The sequence below is a fragment of the Doryrhamphus excisus genome, linkage group LG15 (assembly GCF_037039965.1).
Source record: "Doryrhamphus excisus strain RoL-2023G ecotype Guam linkage group LG15, RoL_Dexc_Guam_v1.1, whole genome shotgun sequence".
Lineage (NCBI taxonomy): Eukaryota > Metazoa > Chordata > Actinopteri > Syngnathiformes > Syngnathidae > Doryrhamphus > Doryrhamphus excisus.
Window position 1 is genome coordinate 7,003,569 of NC_136371.1, and position 15,060 is coordinate 7,018,628.

A 15,060-nucleotide genomic window follows, 5' to 3' on the forward strand; every position below is an offset into this window, starting at 1 on the left:
TGCGTCACAAATGAGTTGCAGGAAATGTAATGAGGAATTTTGTTGAAGTTAAAATTTGACCACTAAAGTGTAAATGATGAAAAATATGAAAATACTATCATGCTAATTTCGATAAATATAGAATAAAATAATTCAGAAGGCGCTAGCATTTCGATCCACACACAATTTCAGAAGGTGGCAGCAATGCACATCAGTTGAAAGTTGGGAAAAGAAAAATACGCATGCGCAAGACTCCGGAAGTGATGTGCTGGCGGCAAACGTGTATCACTGTTGACACGGATTGTGGCCGCGAACCATAACTATAACTTTTTTTTAGCTGCTTCTCATGACTAATGAGTTTTTTACATTAGTTATCCACCCTTTCAAACAGCTAGACTAGTTTTTAAACGAGACATCATGCAGACAACTATAACTATAAACGGAGTGACGGTGCAGTTTCCTTTCATTCCCTATGAGTGTCAGAGGGATTACATGGGGAAAGTCATTGAATGTCTTCAGAGGGTGAGTGTTGCTAACTGCACTATTTTTCTTGTCATTCGTTTTGTACACGAACATTGCATCCGCTCTAAAACAAAGTATATCTAAATATATATATCTAAGTAAAGTGTATCTAATACAAAGTACAAAACTGTGCTTTTTGCAGGGTGTTAATGGAGTTTTGGAGAGTCCTACTGGCACTGGGAAAACATTGTGCCTGCTATGTGCCACCTTGGCTTGGAGGGATCATTTCAAAGACACTATCTCTGCACAGAAAATAATAGAAAGGCTGAATGGGAAGGAGATGTTCCCTAGTAATCCTCTCTCATCTTGGGGGCAAGCTAACGCAGATGGTTCAACACCATGTATGTTCATGTCATTGTTGCTAACATGTTTGTCTTTTGCATATATGCTTGGAAGAATATGTATATTAATGTTGAGGACCGCTTTTTCTTCTCTTTGTTTTCCAGCGCATCACAGTGATGTTCCCAAGATCATATACGCATCACGAACACACTCTCAGCTCACCCAAGTTGTTAATGAGTTAAAGAACACTTCATACAAGTAAGACATGTTCTTTTCATAAGTTGCGATAAAGACTTAAACAAAAACCCCAAGGAATTCACACAATGGAACACAAAGTTGACATTTTTCCTTTTTAATAAACGCACGGGCTTTTCCTTTGTGCTTCAGGCCTAAGGTGTGTATTTTGGGGTCAAGAGAACAGCTGTGCATCAATCCAGAAGTGATGCGTCAGGAAAGCAACCATGTCAAAGTACAGTATTCAATTAAATCTTTGATTATGAATCAAGTCAGTGCTTGTTTTTGCCATAAATGAGATCATGACCACAGATGTACAGTTCAGTATTTATCTGGTATTAAAGGATGGTGTTGTTTGTTAAAGTAGTAAAACTCTTTATATCTAAATGCCTGTGGAATTTTTTAGGTCCACATGTGTCGAGGAAAGGTATCGACAAGGTCATGTGTGTTCTACAACAATGTTGAAGGTGAATGTTTTACAACTAAAATGCAATATCACAAAGGAAATACACTAAACCATTGGTTTTCTACATATACCCAATATACTATATATTTACTGTATTTCACAAATAACACTGTTTGTGGTAAATATCAGAAGAAATACTGCGATATGAGTCATAGATGAGATATGTGCCATATACATATGTGCCATATAACATTGTGGCTCAACAAAATAGTCATTAAAAAGTCATGACCGACAGCTAAATAATACTACTATCCCTTCCATCCACCCATCCAGTTTCTATACCACATGTCCACACAGTATATCTTCTCAAGGGAAGATACTCAATTAACTAACTCATCTTGTTTTTCCCATTAGAGAAAAGCACCGATACAGAATTGGTGAATAATATTGTGGACATTGAAGACCTGGTCAAGTTTGGCAACAAACAAAGGTGTGATTACATTATTTTTATTTAAACTTTGTGTATGCATTGATCTTTGCCAGATTAATTTGTCTGTCTGTACTTCTAAAAGCATTTATTTTTTCTAGGGCTGGCAAAAGTAGCATATTTCCCCACATAATTACAAACAGTGATTAATCATGATTAATCAATTTGGTGAAAAGTTGTAATTGTTTGACAACCCAAATATTTCAACTTATAGAATTGTATTATAGAATGGACTCTTTTTGGTTCATGTAGTTTAAATTAGTTTTCTGTTTCTGCAGGGCCTGCCCTTATTACCTCTCACGTGCCTTAAAGCAGCAGGCAGATGTGATTTTTATGCCCTACAACTACCTGCTGGATCCAAAGGTAAGCTATCATTATTGAATAGAAAATGTATATGTGTGTCTATCTATCTCAGTTAAAGTATTTAATTTGAATAGAGTAGTTGTATTCATAAATTCATGACTGTATTCAAGCAAATAAACTTGTTCTGCTTTCCACAGACCCGCAGAGCTCATAGCATCGAACTGACTGGTTCAGTTGTCATTTTTGATGAAGCTCATAACATAGTAAGAGTGCCGTCTGCATTATTACTCGCAGTGATTTTTGTGAGAATTTTATTGTGCTAACAATAATTGTCCATAGGTGTGAGTGTGAATGGTTGTTTGTCTATATGTGCACTGTGATTGGCTGGCGACCCCGCCTCTCGCCCGAAGACAGCTGGGATAGGCTCCAACACGCATATGACATGCCGTTTGCAGCACATCACAGACAAGGAGCGCTTGATTTGCTCACGCTAACCTCATTAATCTCGCCTCATTCTAACTTTTTTCAATTATTTGAACAATTTGTTAATGTTATGGAATTAAAGTTTTAATTAATTAAAGTTTCCATATAGTTCTATTGGTGACATTTGTCATGCAGTTCAGGCTCACTTGGGTAACATTTGTTTGCAGGAGAAGACCTGCGAAGAGTCAACATCATTCGATATGACGCCGTATGACGTAGCCTCGGCTATTAATGCCTTAACCAGATTGCTAGGTGACCAGGCTAAAGAAGCCGACCTTGGAGAGTCTTCTTTTCAAGGTAAGAATGACTGTTTGTCTTGAGTTGAAACATTTTATAATTCAAACACACACAAATATGTACTGTAAATAAATGTCTATATTTGCTTTTTTTGTTTCAGGTTTAAAAACGGACATACAAACTGTTGTTAAAATCAAAGGTAAGTGTTCAAATGAATGAATTTACTTTATACGCTGATTTTGACCTAAAATGAATTGATCATTGTTTACAGAGATTTTGCTAAATCTGGAAGCAGTTCTTGATTCATTTGAAGTTCCAGCTGACAAAGGCATAACAAAACCTGGAATGTAAGTGAAGGTTTGGTCGCACAATAGTTTAATTAATTGAGCATTATGGAAGGTTTTATTCAACTTTATTTTGTCTCTGTGAAACACACAGTCGGTCAAACATTAAACAATTAAGACAAAGAGGTGTGCATATTATACAAATTTGGGCTTATTAACCCTGATGTGTACTTTTCAGCTTCATATATGAGCTATTGGAGAGAGCCACGTTGAACTACAACAACAAGACTACTGTGTTTGAAGCGCTGGAGCAGATCATTGGATACTTAGCAGGACGTGAGTATGGCTGCATAGCCAGCTGATAACATATAGAATCAGTTACTACATTTCTTCTGTACAATTGCCTCAAGTGTCTTTTTTTTCATCATATCTGTTCTTAGAAATACAGCTGAATGAATCATTTTGTGCATTTCCACATTTTTATAAGACACAAATCCAGCATGCAAAGGAGAAACGCCCCCCCACACCCACCAAAGACAGACATTTTGTGTTAATGTTAATGCACAATTTTTTGCCACTGAAGCTCGAATCGGATGTCTTTCACAGAAACGGGGATATTTCTCAATACGAGTGGACTGCAGAAGCTTGCAGATATTATACAGGTACTGTATGTCAAGGGAAGATGATGGGATGGAATTGGGGAACATCGTGTATCAAGTAACAACATAAACACATTTATTCATTCATTTTCTACCGCTTATCCTCAAGAGGGTGCTGGAGCCTATCCCAGCTGTCTTCGGGCAAGAGGCGGGGTACACCCTTGACTGGTCGCCAGCCGATCACAGGGCACATATAGACAAACAACCATTCACACTCACATTCATACCTATGGACAATTTGGAGTTCGCCAATTAACCTAGCATGTGTTTTATTTTGGAATGTGGGAGGAAACCGGAGTATCCGCATGCACGGGGAGAACATGCAAACTCCACACAAAGATGGCCGAGGGTGGGATTGAACTCCGGTCTCCTAGCTGGGAGGTCTGCGCGCTAAACACTCGACCGCTGTGCAGCCATAAACATGTCTATTAACTTATTTATAAGCACACTCCAGTTTTCTATATGTTTTATGGAAAATTATGAAGTCAGATGTTTTTCAGAGAGGTTTTGATTTTATAAAAGTTAAGGGAAAAGCGCAAAAAATGTTTAGCCTTTTTACTCCACATTGTAATTTGTGAAAACCTACCATATACTGTGACAATATTACAATATTGTCATATACCAGTGGTCTCCAACGTTATTTCTTGTGAGAGCATTTGTCCATAACGAATCATTCCATTTAAGTTTACTGTTTTTTTTTTTTGGTCTCACAGTTGGTGTTCTCTGGGGAAGTCTCAGCATCATCATCAGACCAGCAAAAGAAAATGGAAGCTAACACAGCTCAGTTTAAGGTAAGTATTTCATCACACTCATAAAATGATTTGCTAAAAGAGTTACCTCCACAACTCTATAGTAGTTTTAGTCCAAGGGTGGTGTGTGTTTGGTTATGGCAACCCTTAGCGGGCCTCATGTAAGTGTCATTATACAGCATATGAATATACAGTAACCTCAACCAGTAGGACTGCATTGGATTTGCGCACCACATCTACAGAGACTTCTAATGGAAAATCTCATCTGATCAACTTCTACATTAAATTAAATATGTTCTATTGGGTTTGAAAGAGATTGTCAGTTGACGTATTCATATACGTCGTAATCATATTTGTGCGTTGGACACAGGTTCACATCCATCAAGACACCAGCTCTCAGAAAAAACAAACAAACAATGATCCGTGGGCTTCATCTTCGACAAAGAAAGCAGGTAATAATTTTAAAAATACATTTAATTTATGTTATTAATTTAGCATATATTCTTTATAAAATGCTGTGAATCAACAGGTAATCATTTAATACTGCTCTATAGTTATTCTGTTTCTCTTGAACAGAGAAATTCAGTCAATTGAGTTTTTTTTGTTACTTTGTTCATTCATTCATTCATTTTCTACCGCTTTTTCCTCACGAGGGTCGCGGGGGTGCTGGAGCCTATCCCAGCTGTCTTCGGGCGAGAGGCGGGGTACACCCTGGACTGGTCGCCAGCCAATCACAGGGCACATATAGACATGTTACTTTGTTTTACTCATTAAATACACTATTTATTTGTTTGCTTTTTTTAAGTGCAAATTGCATGAAAGTTGTAGTTCTGAACACCTTATGAACCCCTTGAATTTCATTTATAACCCTTGATGTTTTTCTTATGCCCTCTACATTGCAGGAAACATTCTGAGTTACTGGTGTTTTTCCCCGGGCTTCAGCATGCAGGATCTGGTGAATCAAGGTGTTCGCTGCATCATTCTGACCAGCGGTACACTTTCTCCCCTGGATTCCTTTACCGCAGAGATGAGGATGTACGTTTGTTTCAAGCCTATTTCAGTATCATGTGTGTCAAGACTATAAACTTAGACTAAGACTATTGCTTTTTGTGTAGACAATTTCCAGTGTCTTTGGAAAACAGCCATGTGATTGAGCGGGACCAAATCTTTGTCAGCGTCATTGAACGGGGCCCAGATGGGGTGCTGTTAAGTTCAGCATTTGACAGAAGGTGTGTGTGTAGAGTGTATATACAGTATACAGACCCTAATGAGGATAAGCTGCATAGAAAATGAATGAAGATTCTACATTAAAATGTTTTATTTCCAAGTATTTGTGAGAGTGCCTTGTGAAGGTTTAAAATTGGATTGATAATGTTGATATGTAGATATTTTCATTCTTCCAGTATTGATAACAAATGTATTTATTTGTTAAAGATTTGTTCCTGAAAACCTATCATCCTTAGGAAACACAGTGGGTGAGTTCAAACGCGACATGGAATTTTCTTCATGTTCATTCAAACGTAGAATTAATTTCTTTACTTAAAAGCCTGTTAGAGTAGAAGTCCATGCTGATATTTTTTGTTGTATTGTCTCCTCAGTGAACCTGACTCGCATTGTACCACATGGACTTCTGTTGTTTTTTCCGTCCTTTTTTTTAATGGAAAAAACTCTGGAGTTCTGGAGAGTAAGTGACAATTCATCATTATCATATGTGGTGTTTCAAATGATTTATTATTGTTGTTGTAGAAATATCTAAGTGACAAATATGTGTTCATTCTCACAAGGACAAAGGACATGCAGATCGCATCGAAAGTGTAAAGCCAATGTTTATTGAACCTAAAGGGAAAGGAACCTTTACTGAGGTAAATGCAAATGATTATACAATAACATTTCCATGGAATGAAGTAGTACCATTACAAGAGTCACTATATCAGCATGAGTGAATTTGTTCTCTATTTTCAGGCTATTGGGAGTTACTACACTGCAGTTAATGACTCAAAATCCAGAGGTGGAATCTTTTCAGCAGTGTGTCGCGGAAAGGTGAATATCCATGAACGAAGATCTAGTCTGATACCTGTATACATCGTTATAGTTTTGGACACTGCATCTCACAGCAGTTCTTAACATTTATTTCTGTTGTAGGCTAGTGAGGGTCTGGATTTTGCCAATACATTTGGTCGTGGTGTCGTAATCACTGGACTCCCCTTTCCGCCAAAGATGGATCCTCGAGTCGTCTTGAAGATGCAGTTCTTAGATGAAATGAACCAAAGGAAAATCCCTGGCATGAAGGTGAGATGAACTAGAAGACAAACAAGTGAGACGTTTGATGTGAGTCCAATCAAGGCTGCCTTTTGTAGTTCCTTTCAGGGCGGGAGTGGTACAAAGAGCAGGCTTTCAGAGCTGTCAACCAGGCCATTGGAAGAGTCATTCGCCACAAGGATGACTACGGCGCCATCTTTCTGTGTGATCAGAGGTCAGATTACTGTTCATGATATTTTTTTTGGATACAACAACTCTTCTAAAGCATGTAACTGAGATTGCTCGTTTCAGTGAATACATTTTGGAATTGAATTATCGCTATATTTTAGACAGATGATGAATAAATAAAAAAAAAAACAATAAGGGCGGCACGGCGGTCGAGTGGTTAGCGCGCAGACCTCACAGCTAGGAGACGAGGGTTCAATTCCACCCTCGGCCATCTCTGTGTGGAGTTTGCATGTTCTCCCCGTGCATGCGTGGGTTTTCTCCGGGTACTCCGGTTTCCTCCCACATTCCAAAAACATGCTAGGTTAATTGGCGACTCCAAATTGTCCATAGGTATGAATGTGAGTGTGAATGGTTGTTTGTCTATATGTGCCCTGTGATTGGCTGGCCACCAGTCCAGGGTGTACCCCCGCGACCCTCGTGAGGATAAGCGGTAGAAAATGAATGAACGAATGAAAAAAACAATAACATGAGCTCTCCACAGGTTTAAAAATAAAGATGCCCAGTTGCACCTTCCATCATGGGTGAGACCTTATGTTCGTCACTATGACAACTTTGGGAACATAGTCCGTGACGTGTGCCAGTTCTTCAGGGTTGCACAGAAAATGGTAAGTTATGGTATGTACATGTAAACAATGCTGATACAATGTTATTATAAACGATTGCTTGGTTATAATAAAGAATGTGATCTGGTGGTATGTGTATGAATTAAGTTGTTTTGTTGTTGTTTTTTTACATTCCAGAGGCCTTTCTTGCCAAAGGATCCTGTACCTGAAGGTGCTTCAGTGTGTTCAGCAAGCAATTCTCAGTTAGCATTTCCACAGTCCTCCAGCTCCAGTTCTAACTTGGCCTCTCGAAGCTCCTACACTCAAAAGGCCAAAATGTTGGACACGCACACTTCCACTCTTAAAAGGAGGAGAACTGGTGAGTGTCACATCAACTAAAAAGCCTGACTCATCCCCATGCATTGTTTTTGATTTAGTTTCATCTTGTGTCCCTGAAGATGAAGATACTGGAGTTGCAAGTATTTTTAAACAATACCAGTCTCAGACAACAAAAACTAAGATGAAATCAGGCAATCTGTTTGATGCCTTGGAGCGAGTTGAGAACCGAAGAGAAACGAATGGTGCTTTGGGAGGTCACACGGTAGGTTGATTTCTTTAAATCAGGGGTCTCGAACTCAATTTACCTGGGGGCCACTGGAGCTAGGGTCTTAGCAAGGCTGGGCCGCATCAGGTTTTCCAAAAAAAAAAAAAAAACGCATTTATTAAAAACAGAAAAATATACAATCTTTTTCAGTGCTTTGGTTACGATTTTCTACAATAAAAGCTCTGTTAAACATTCCACTGTTCTCAAATATCTATTTGTCTGCACAAAATAAGATGAAAAATAAATAAACAAATCAAGAATAAAGAAAATCAATCAGTAATAAATAAATATAATAATAATTAAAACTGCAAGCAGTGATGAGCGGGCTCGAGCACCCCGACGCGCTCGGGGGTACGCGCGGGTCGGGGGTACGCGCGGGTCGGGGACGCGCCGTACGAAAAACCGCGGCGAGCGGATAAGCGGTAAGGGAGTCACGGCACTTGCAATTTTCCGCCAGGAGGGGGCGACAGCGGCGGCGAGGCGGGTGCGCGGTCACGTCCCGTCCGACACCGCGAACCGCCATAAAAAAATTCACGACGATCGGACCACGCGGTAGGTCCTTGCGGCGGATATACGTTTCCGCCTGTGGGTGGCGCTATAGAGTGGTTGGCCCACACGGTAACGGACCGGAGGGTACCCCGAACCAACAGAAAAAATTAGGGGCCGATCCGACCGTGCGTAAGGAAGTTACGGCAGATATACATTTCCACCAGTTGGTGGCGCTATAGCGTATGTACACACACAGTCATAGACCAGAGGGTACCCCAGACCACCAGAAAAAATTTGGGCCTGATCCGACCATGTGGAAGGAAGTTACGGCTATATACATTTCCACCAGTTGGTGGCGCTATACAGTCGATGTACACACACAGTCATAGACCAGAGGGTACCCCAGACCACCAGAAAAAATTTGGGCCTGATCCGACCATGTGGAAGGAAGTTACGGCTATATACATTTCCACCAGTTGGTGGCGCTATACAGTCTATGTACACACACAGTCATAGACCAGAGGGTACCCCAAACCACCAGAAAAAATTTGGGCTTGATCCGACCATGTGGAAGGAAGTTACGGCTATATACATTTCCACCAGTTGGTGGCGCTATAGAGTCTATGTACACACAGTATAACAGACCAGAGATTGACCCAACACACCAAAAAAAATTTCAAGACAATCTGACCATGAATCAGGAAGTTACGGCAGATATACATTTCCACCAGTTGGTGGCGCTGTGTTTAGAACATGGCTTCTGGAGCGTTAAGTGCGTCCTGTCTTGATAGACGTCTCCACCGAAAATCATAGTGATACGTGTAACGGGTGGCGAGGGATAATGAATTGAAACTTCTAGGTGGCGCTAGTGTGTCAATTTAGATTGGTGTCACATGGGAGCACCACCAGGGCGCTCAGGCCTGGATTAAGGCCTCACGTTTAAGATTTCAGCAGCCTGTGACCTTCTGCAGGCAAATGATGACCTTTTGATGGTCAATGGCGAAGGCTGACCATTCGCCGTGGCCACGCCCCCCACATGTGCTTTACACACATCATAGTCCATCAACTGACATCATCAGTCTGTCAGTCAAACTGTGTATTGACTTTGATGTACATTGCTTCAAGGCAAGGCCAGACACCAGGCAGGTCCAGATATGAAATGGTCAAAGTTTGGTGGCGTGCCACGCCCACATCCTATGGAGCGGCCCAAAATCCTTCGCAATTTAACGTGGGCCATCCGTCTAGAGTCCGTTGATGCAACAACGGACTCATTCGGTCAAACCCCCTAGGAGGAGTTCGTCAAGATACGACCCATACATCCGCCCCCAAATGGCCGCCGCCACCTAAAATGGCCGACTTCCTGTTGGTTTTAGAACATGGGTTATTGAGACTTTTTTGTGCGTCCTGTCACGAGTGATGTCTCCTCCGAACATCATGCCGATACGTGCAACGGGAGGCGAGGGATATTTATTTTAAAACTTCTAGGTGGCGCTAGTGAGTCAATTTGGCTTGGTTTCATATGGGGGCCACACCAGGCCGCTCAGGCCTGGATTCTGCCCCCCCCTATGAGTTTTCAAGCCCATGCGACCTTTTGCGGGCGAATGATGACCTTTTCTATGTAAATGGCGAGGCCTGAGCATTCGCCGCCAGGCCACGCCCACCACGTGCGCTTTTCCTGCATCATGGTCCATCAACAGGCTTCACCAGGCTGTCAGGCAGTGACCTTGTGACCCTGATGTTCATCTGATGAATCTCCTGGCAGAAAAGGCCTCATGTAGATGACACGCCTTTAGCCTGTCGCCAATAGGTGGCGCTGCGACGAAATCAGGAAGTGACCTACGGGGACCTTCGGGGCGGGGCCATGATCACATGTACCAAGTATGATGAAGATCTGACCACGTGGAGCCAAGTTATTCACGTCTACAGTTACGCTCAGCGTGCAAGGCCCGGACATATGAAAATGGGCAAAATTTGGGGGCGTGCCACGCCCACATCGTATGGAATATCCCAAAATCCTTCGCAATTTAACGTCGGCCATCCGTCTAGTGTCCGTTGATGCAACAACGGACTCATTTGGTCAAACCCCCTAGGAGGAGTTCGTCGAGATACGACCCCAACTTCTGGCACGAAAAAGGCTGCCGCCATCCAAAATGGCCGACTTCCTGTTCGTTTTCCAATATGGGTTCTTGAGAATTTTTGGTCCGTCCTGTCACGATAGACGTCTCCACCAAGTTTCGTGACGATAGGTGAAACTGGTGGCGGGGGCCAATTTTTTCAAAAATTAAAGGTGGCGCTAGAGAGTCAATTTTGGAACATTGTTTTCGGGACCCCCACCAGATCGAAATTTTCGCCAGACCTGACGCGCTTGCAAAATTTGGTGAGTTTTCGGGCATGTTAAGGCCCTCAAAATGGCCGTCCTTTCGTCAGAATAAAAAACGGAACGATTACAATAGGGCTTTCGCACTGGTCAGTGCTCGAGCCCTAATAATAAAACGGCAAATAATAAAAACTTAAGAAACCACATATAGTTTGTGGGTAGACAAATTATTTTTTCCAGATTAAAATGAACAAAGCATTATTAGAGCCCTGTAGACATGACAAAACACCACTATAGTCACATTTATACTTATACAACATATTGCGCAACTGCAGGGTCTTGGGACACATGCTAACTCGCAAACTAGAGAGCTAGCGACCTAAACGGTAGCCTTCAAGTTATTTCCTTTAAACTTAAATAGCCAAAAACTTACCACTTCCACATGGATAGAGGATAACTATTAACAGTTATTTAACCTTTAACATGAACATTAATCAAACATAATTTTTTCTGGGTACATGATACCATACAGCATCCATATCAAACTTGCACGGGCCGCACTAACATTAAACTTTCATATCAAGGCGGGGACCTCAAACTAGTGTCCTGCGGGCCACATTTGGCCCGCGTGTTTGACACCCCTGCTTTAAATGCAAAAAATGTGTCACAATTTATATACAGTAAATGTACAGTGTATGTCAATGTCAATTAATTCAGTTCAAGTTCGGGAGCCTAAAAAAAAACATGAAGCTACAGCTGCTAGCTGGTTGAAGATTCCCAGTTGTTTTACACAAGATCTGGGGTGATCTACTCAAAGATCTACCTTCTACTATAAATATATTTATTTCTAGGGGTGCCACAATAGACATATTTGTATCCAAATATTTGATACAGGAGTCATGGTTCGGTACCCACTGAACACACAGCAGCACACTTTCGGTTGCCACTTCGGTGCAGCCCGGGTGATCGCAGCAGTTCCTTATCACTGTGGCTGGCATGCTCAAACTTTATCACTATATTGAAATAAAATATAGGTAAACTCGAGTAAATAATATTGGCTAGCAATTGTTATTGTCATTAATATATTGTCTTGATTTCATTTTATTTTCTTGCACTTCTTTCAGCAAAGCAATTTGTCCACACTGTCACTTCAATACGACAAAAGAATGGATGAGATGATGCGTGGAGGGAAACGCAAAATAAAATTGGTCCAAGGACAGGTAAAATGAGCAAAAATATTTATTTTTGTATATAGCAAGAACCCCAAAGAAATAGGTCTAGAGTAATCATTTTTTCTGCACACATTACACTTGTTATTGTATTGTTTTGTAAATGTTTTAATTTTATTTTTAAAGCAGCCAAGTGTTTCTGTGGGTGTTTCTGGAGATGAGAAATCCAGAATCGCTAGGAAGTTCCTGGAAGAAATGAAGTCATCCCTGAGCCAAGTCAACTTTGAGAAAATCCGCCTGGCTTTGCATTCCTACAAGAAAAACGACAACCTGGACACCCTGCTGTCAGAGACGTCTTTGTTAACCGATGACCCTCATACTTACAGTTTGTTCCGTGGTGAGTCATTTACCTGGAAATAATGTTTTTTAGAGGTTTTTTTTCTGGGTACTCTGGGTGTCTCCTACGTTTCATGGTTTGTTAGGTTAATTGGCGACTCTAAATTGTCCATAGGTATGAATGTGAGTGTGAATGATCGTTTGTCTAAATGTGCCCTGTGATTGGCTGGCGACCAGTCCAGGGTGTACGCTGCCTCTCGCTCAAAGTTGGCTGGGATAGGCTCCAGCATACCCCTGTGACCCTAGTAAGAACAAGCGGCGCTTAGCACATCTCTAATCCTTATGTAAGTTAATTCCCTTCCCCACCATACCACTTGGATAAATTTTCTTTTTCATTTTTGTGATTAACTGGTACTGTATAAGTACCAAGTACTACATAAGTGCTATACTATAAGTAATTATAAGTACAATATAAGCACAATTGACTTGACTTTGATTTTCAGCTCATTGATTAAGCAGATCTGTCATTGAGGCAACATTATAACATTTGGGATACATAATAAAGAATCAACGTTATTCATGTATAAGTGTGAATGGTTGTCAATATGTGCTCTGTGATTGACTGGTGACCTGTCCAAAGTGTACTGCACCCCACCTCTTTCCCAAAGTGGACTGGGGTATGACTTCAGGTGGTATAGAAAATAAATCAATTGTTCTAAATGTAACATGTTGATTCAAACCCATGTAATGTGTCCCAGGTTTGTACCTGTTCGTACGGCCACATCACAGGAAGAGATTTGATGAGAAATGCCAGGAACTGACCGGTACTGGCTGTGGATACAAACCTGAACACTCACTGGGCAAAGATGAGAGGAAATCAGGGATGCCAAGCAATGGTAGGTCAAGATGGCCACCTTTCATTGTGTTTTATTGGTTACAGGTTAGTTTTGTTGAGTTTTTTTTTAACTATTCTCAATCAGATGTGGAAGCCAGTGGAATTTCAGCATCCAGTTCTGCTGTAGCAACAACTAGCACTCAATCAAATGGAGAGAAACCCAATCAAGGAGGGCCTAAAAAAACTCAGACTGGTAAGTCACATAGTTTAAAACGGCATGTAAATGAAAATACAGTATGCGATTCATAAACATTTGTAATGGTAGTGAGAAGTAATACAGACATTACTTGCTTTTATAGTCAGTATAGTTACTCCAGACCCCATTCACTGTGCAATATCTGATCAACCTCCATGTGCAATATTAAGGGCTTTAAATGAAATATACTAAGTTCTATGTGAAGTATTTCCATAATGTCTCATATTAACTCTATAACAAGATCTCAGGGTATAGACTGGTCATATATCTCATCTCGTTTCATATTATCTACATACTGTATTGTATATAACTCTGGGGAAAAACTGTTGATTCTGTTAATACTTGGGTTGTTTATATTGTTTATTTTTCTATATTGTGTATTTTGTACTGCTTAACTGACTCTGTACTCTTGCTGCTGTGCAATACAAATTTCCCCACTGAGGGACGAATAAAGGCATATCTTAATCTTAATCTCATTAAAACTCCTCCATGTTTACCAGACTGTTACGCAACGAGATACGTCCAGGCTTCCTTTCTGATCGATGTTAAAAGAGCGCTGGGCCCAGAGGGATCAGCGCAGCTCTGTCAAGCTGTCTACAGCTACAAGGCGACGGACAACTATGAAAATATGGTGGCTGCGGCCGTGTCCTTATTCACAGAGAAAGATGAAAACTTCAGCCTTTTAATGAGTGCGTACTACATAATGACATGTAAATGAATGTTTGTTTGTGATTTTATTCTTTATGGTTAGATTCACATTTATTTCTCTCCTCCGAAGGATTTGCCCATATTATCCGCCCTCATCATAAGGAGCAGTACAAAGCGATGTTGAGAGAATTGATGGGTCGGTCTACTGCTGAGAAAAACGACGACAACGAATCAAAGTGATTTCACTGATTTTTTTAAATATATATTTTTTAAAAAAATGATACATTAATGTATATATGTTTTTCCTTTTTCATGTTCAGTTTTACTTAAATAAAGATCTTATATTTTAAGTACCAAAATGGCTGTTGCCTCATTCTAAATTGTGGTACAGTTTTTCTCCATCATTTTCCCTCATTTTTCCATCTGCCCAGCAGAAAAATGTGGGTCTAAAGGGCTTAATTCGGATAACCAACTTTAACTGGCGTCTTTAAAGTAATCAGTAGTCCGACATCCCAGTATGACCTGAACGCAGCATCAGGCATAGATGGACGCCGCATTGAGCGCTGAGCACTACGTCAACGTCGCCGCCATATTGGATGTGTCTGTAAATGTCTGTAAAAGTAAATGCACTTGCTTTCAGAAAGCGCCTTTCTGCAAAGAACTTTAATACATTCATACAGTGCAAGTGACTATTTTTTATACAATGTGATTGTGATTTTTTTTGTAGCTAACTTTCCCTAGTACATTAGTGA

At 40.6% G+C, this 15,060-nt stretch overlaps 1 protein-coding gene across 2 annotated transcripts; it reads left to right on the forward strand.

Annotated features, from left to right (window-relative positions):
• Window positions 1–206: 206 nt before the first annotated feature.
• On the forward strand, window positions 207–14,648 carry rtel1 (regulator of telomere elongation helicase 1). 2 transcript variants are annotated; one of them, XM_058051243.2, is made up of 32 exons: window positions 207–501; window positions 644–842; window positions 948–1,041; window positions 1,171–1,252; window positions 1,424–1,484; window positions 1,838–1,913; window positions 2,189–2,273; window positions 2,411–2,476; window positions 2,864–2,993; window positions 3,094–3,132; window positions 3,205–3,280; window positions 3,456–3,553; window positions 3,824–3,879; window positions 4,590–4,667; window positions 4,996–5,077; window positions 5,528–5,660; window positions 5,741–5,854; window positions 6,060–6,100; window positions 6,224–6,309; window positions 6,410–6,487; window positions 6,588–6,665; window positions 6,768–6,914; window positions 6,983–7,098; window positions 7,594–7,717; window positions 7,853–8,033; window positions 8,113–8,255; window positions 12,189–12,284; window positions 12,423–12,630; window positions 13,328–13,465; window positions 13,550–13,657; window positions 14,161–14,349; window positions 14,439–14,648. In XM_058051243.2, the coding sequence occupies exons 1-32, from the start codon at window positions 397–399 to the stop codon at window positions 14,546–14,548; spliced, it is 3,417 nt and encodes a 1,138-aa protein (XP_057907226.2). In that variant the 5' UTR covers window positions 207–396; the 3' UTR covers window positions 14,549–14,648. The 2 variants fall into 2 exon arrangements, with proteins under 2 accessions (XP_057907226.2, XP_057907225.2); XM_058051242.2 differs by having other exon boundaries at window positions 12,420–12,630; window positions 14,439–14,647.
• Window positions 14,649–15,060: the final 412 nt, after the last annotated feature.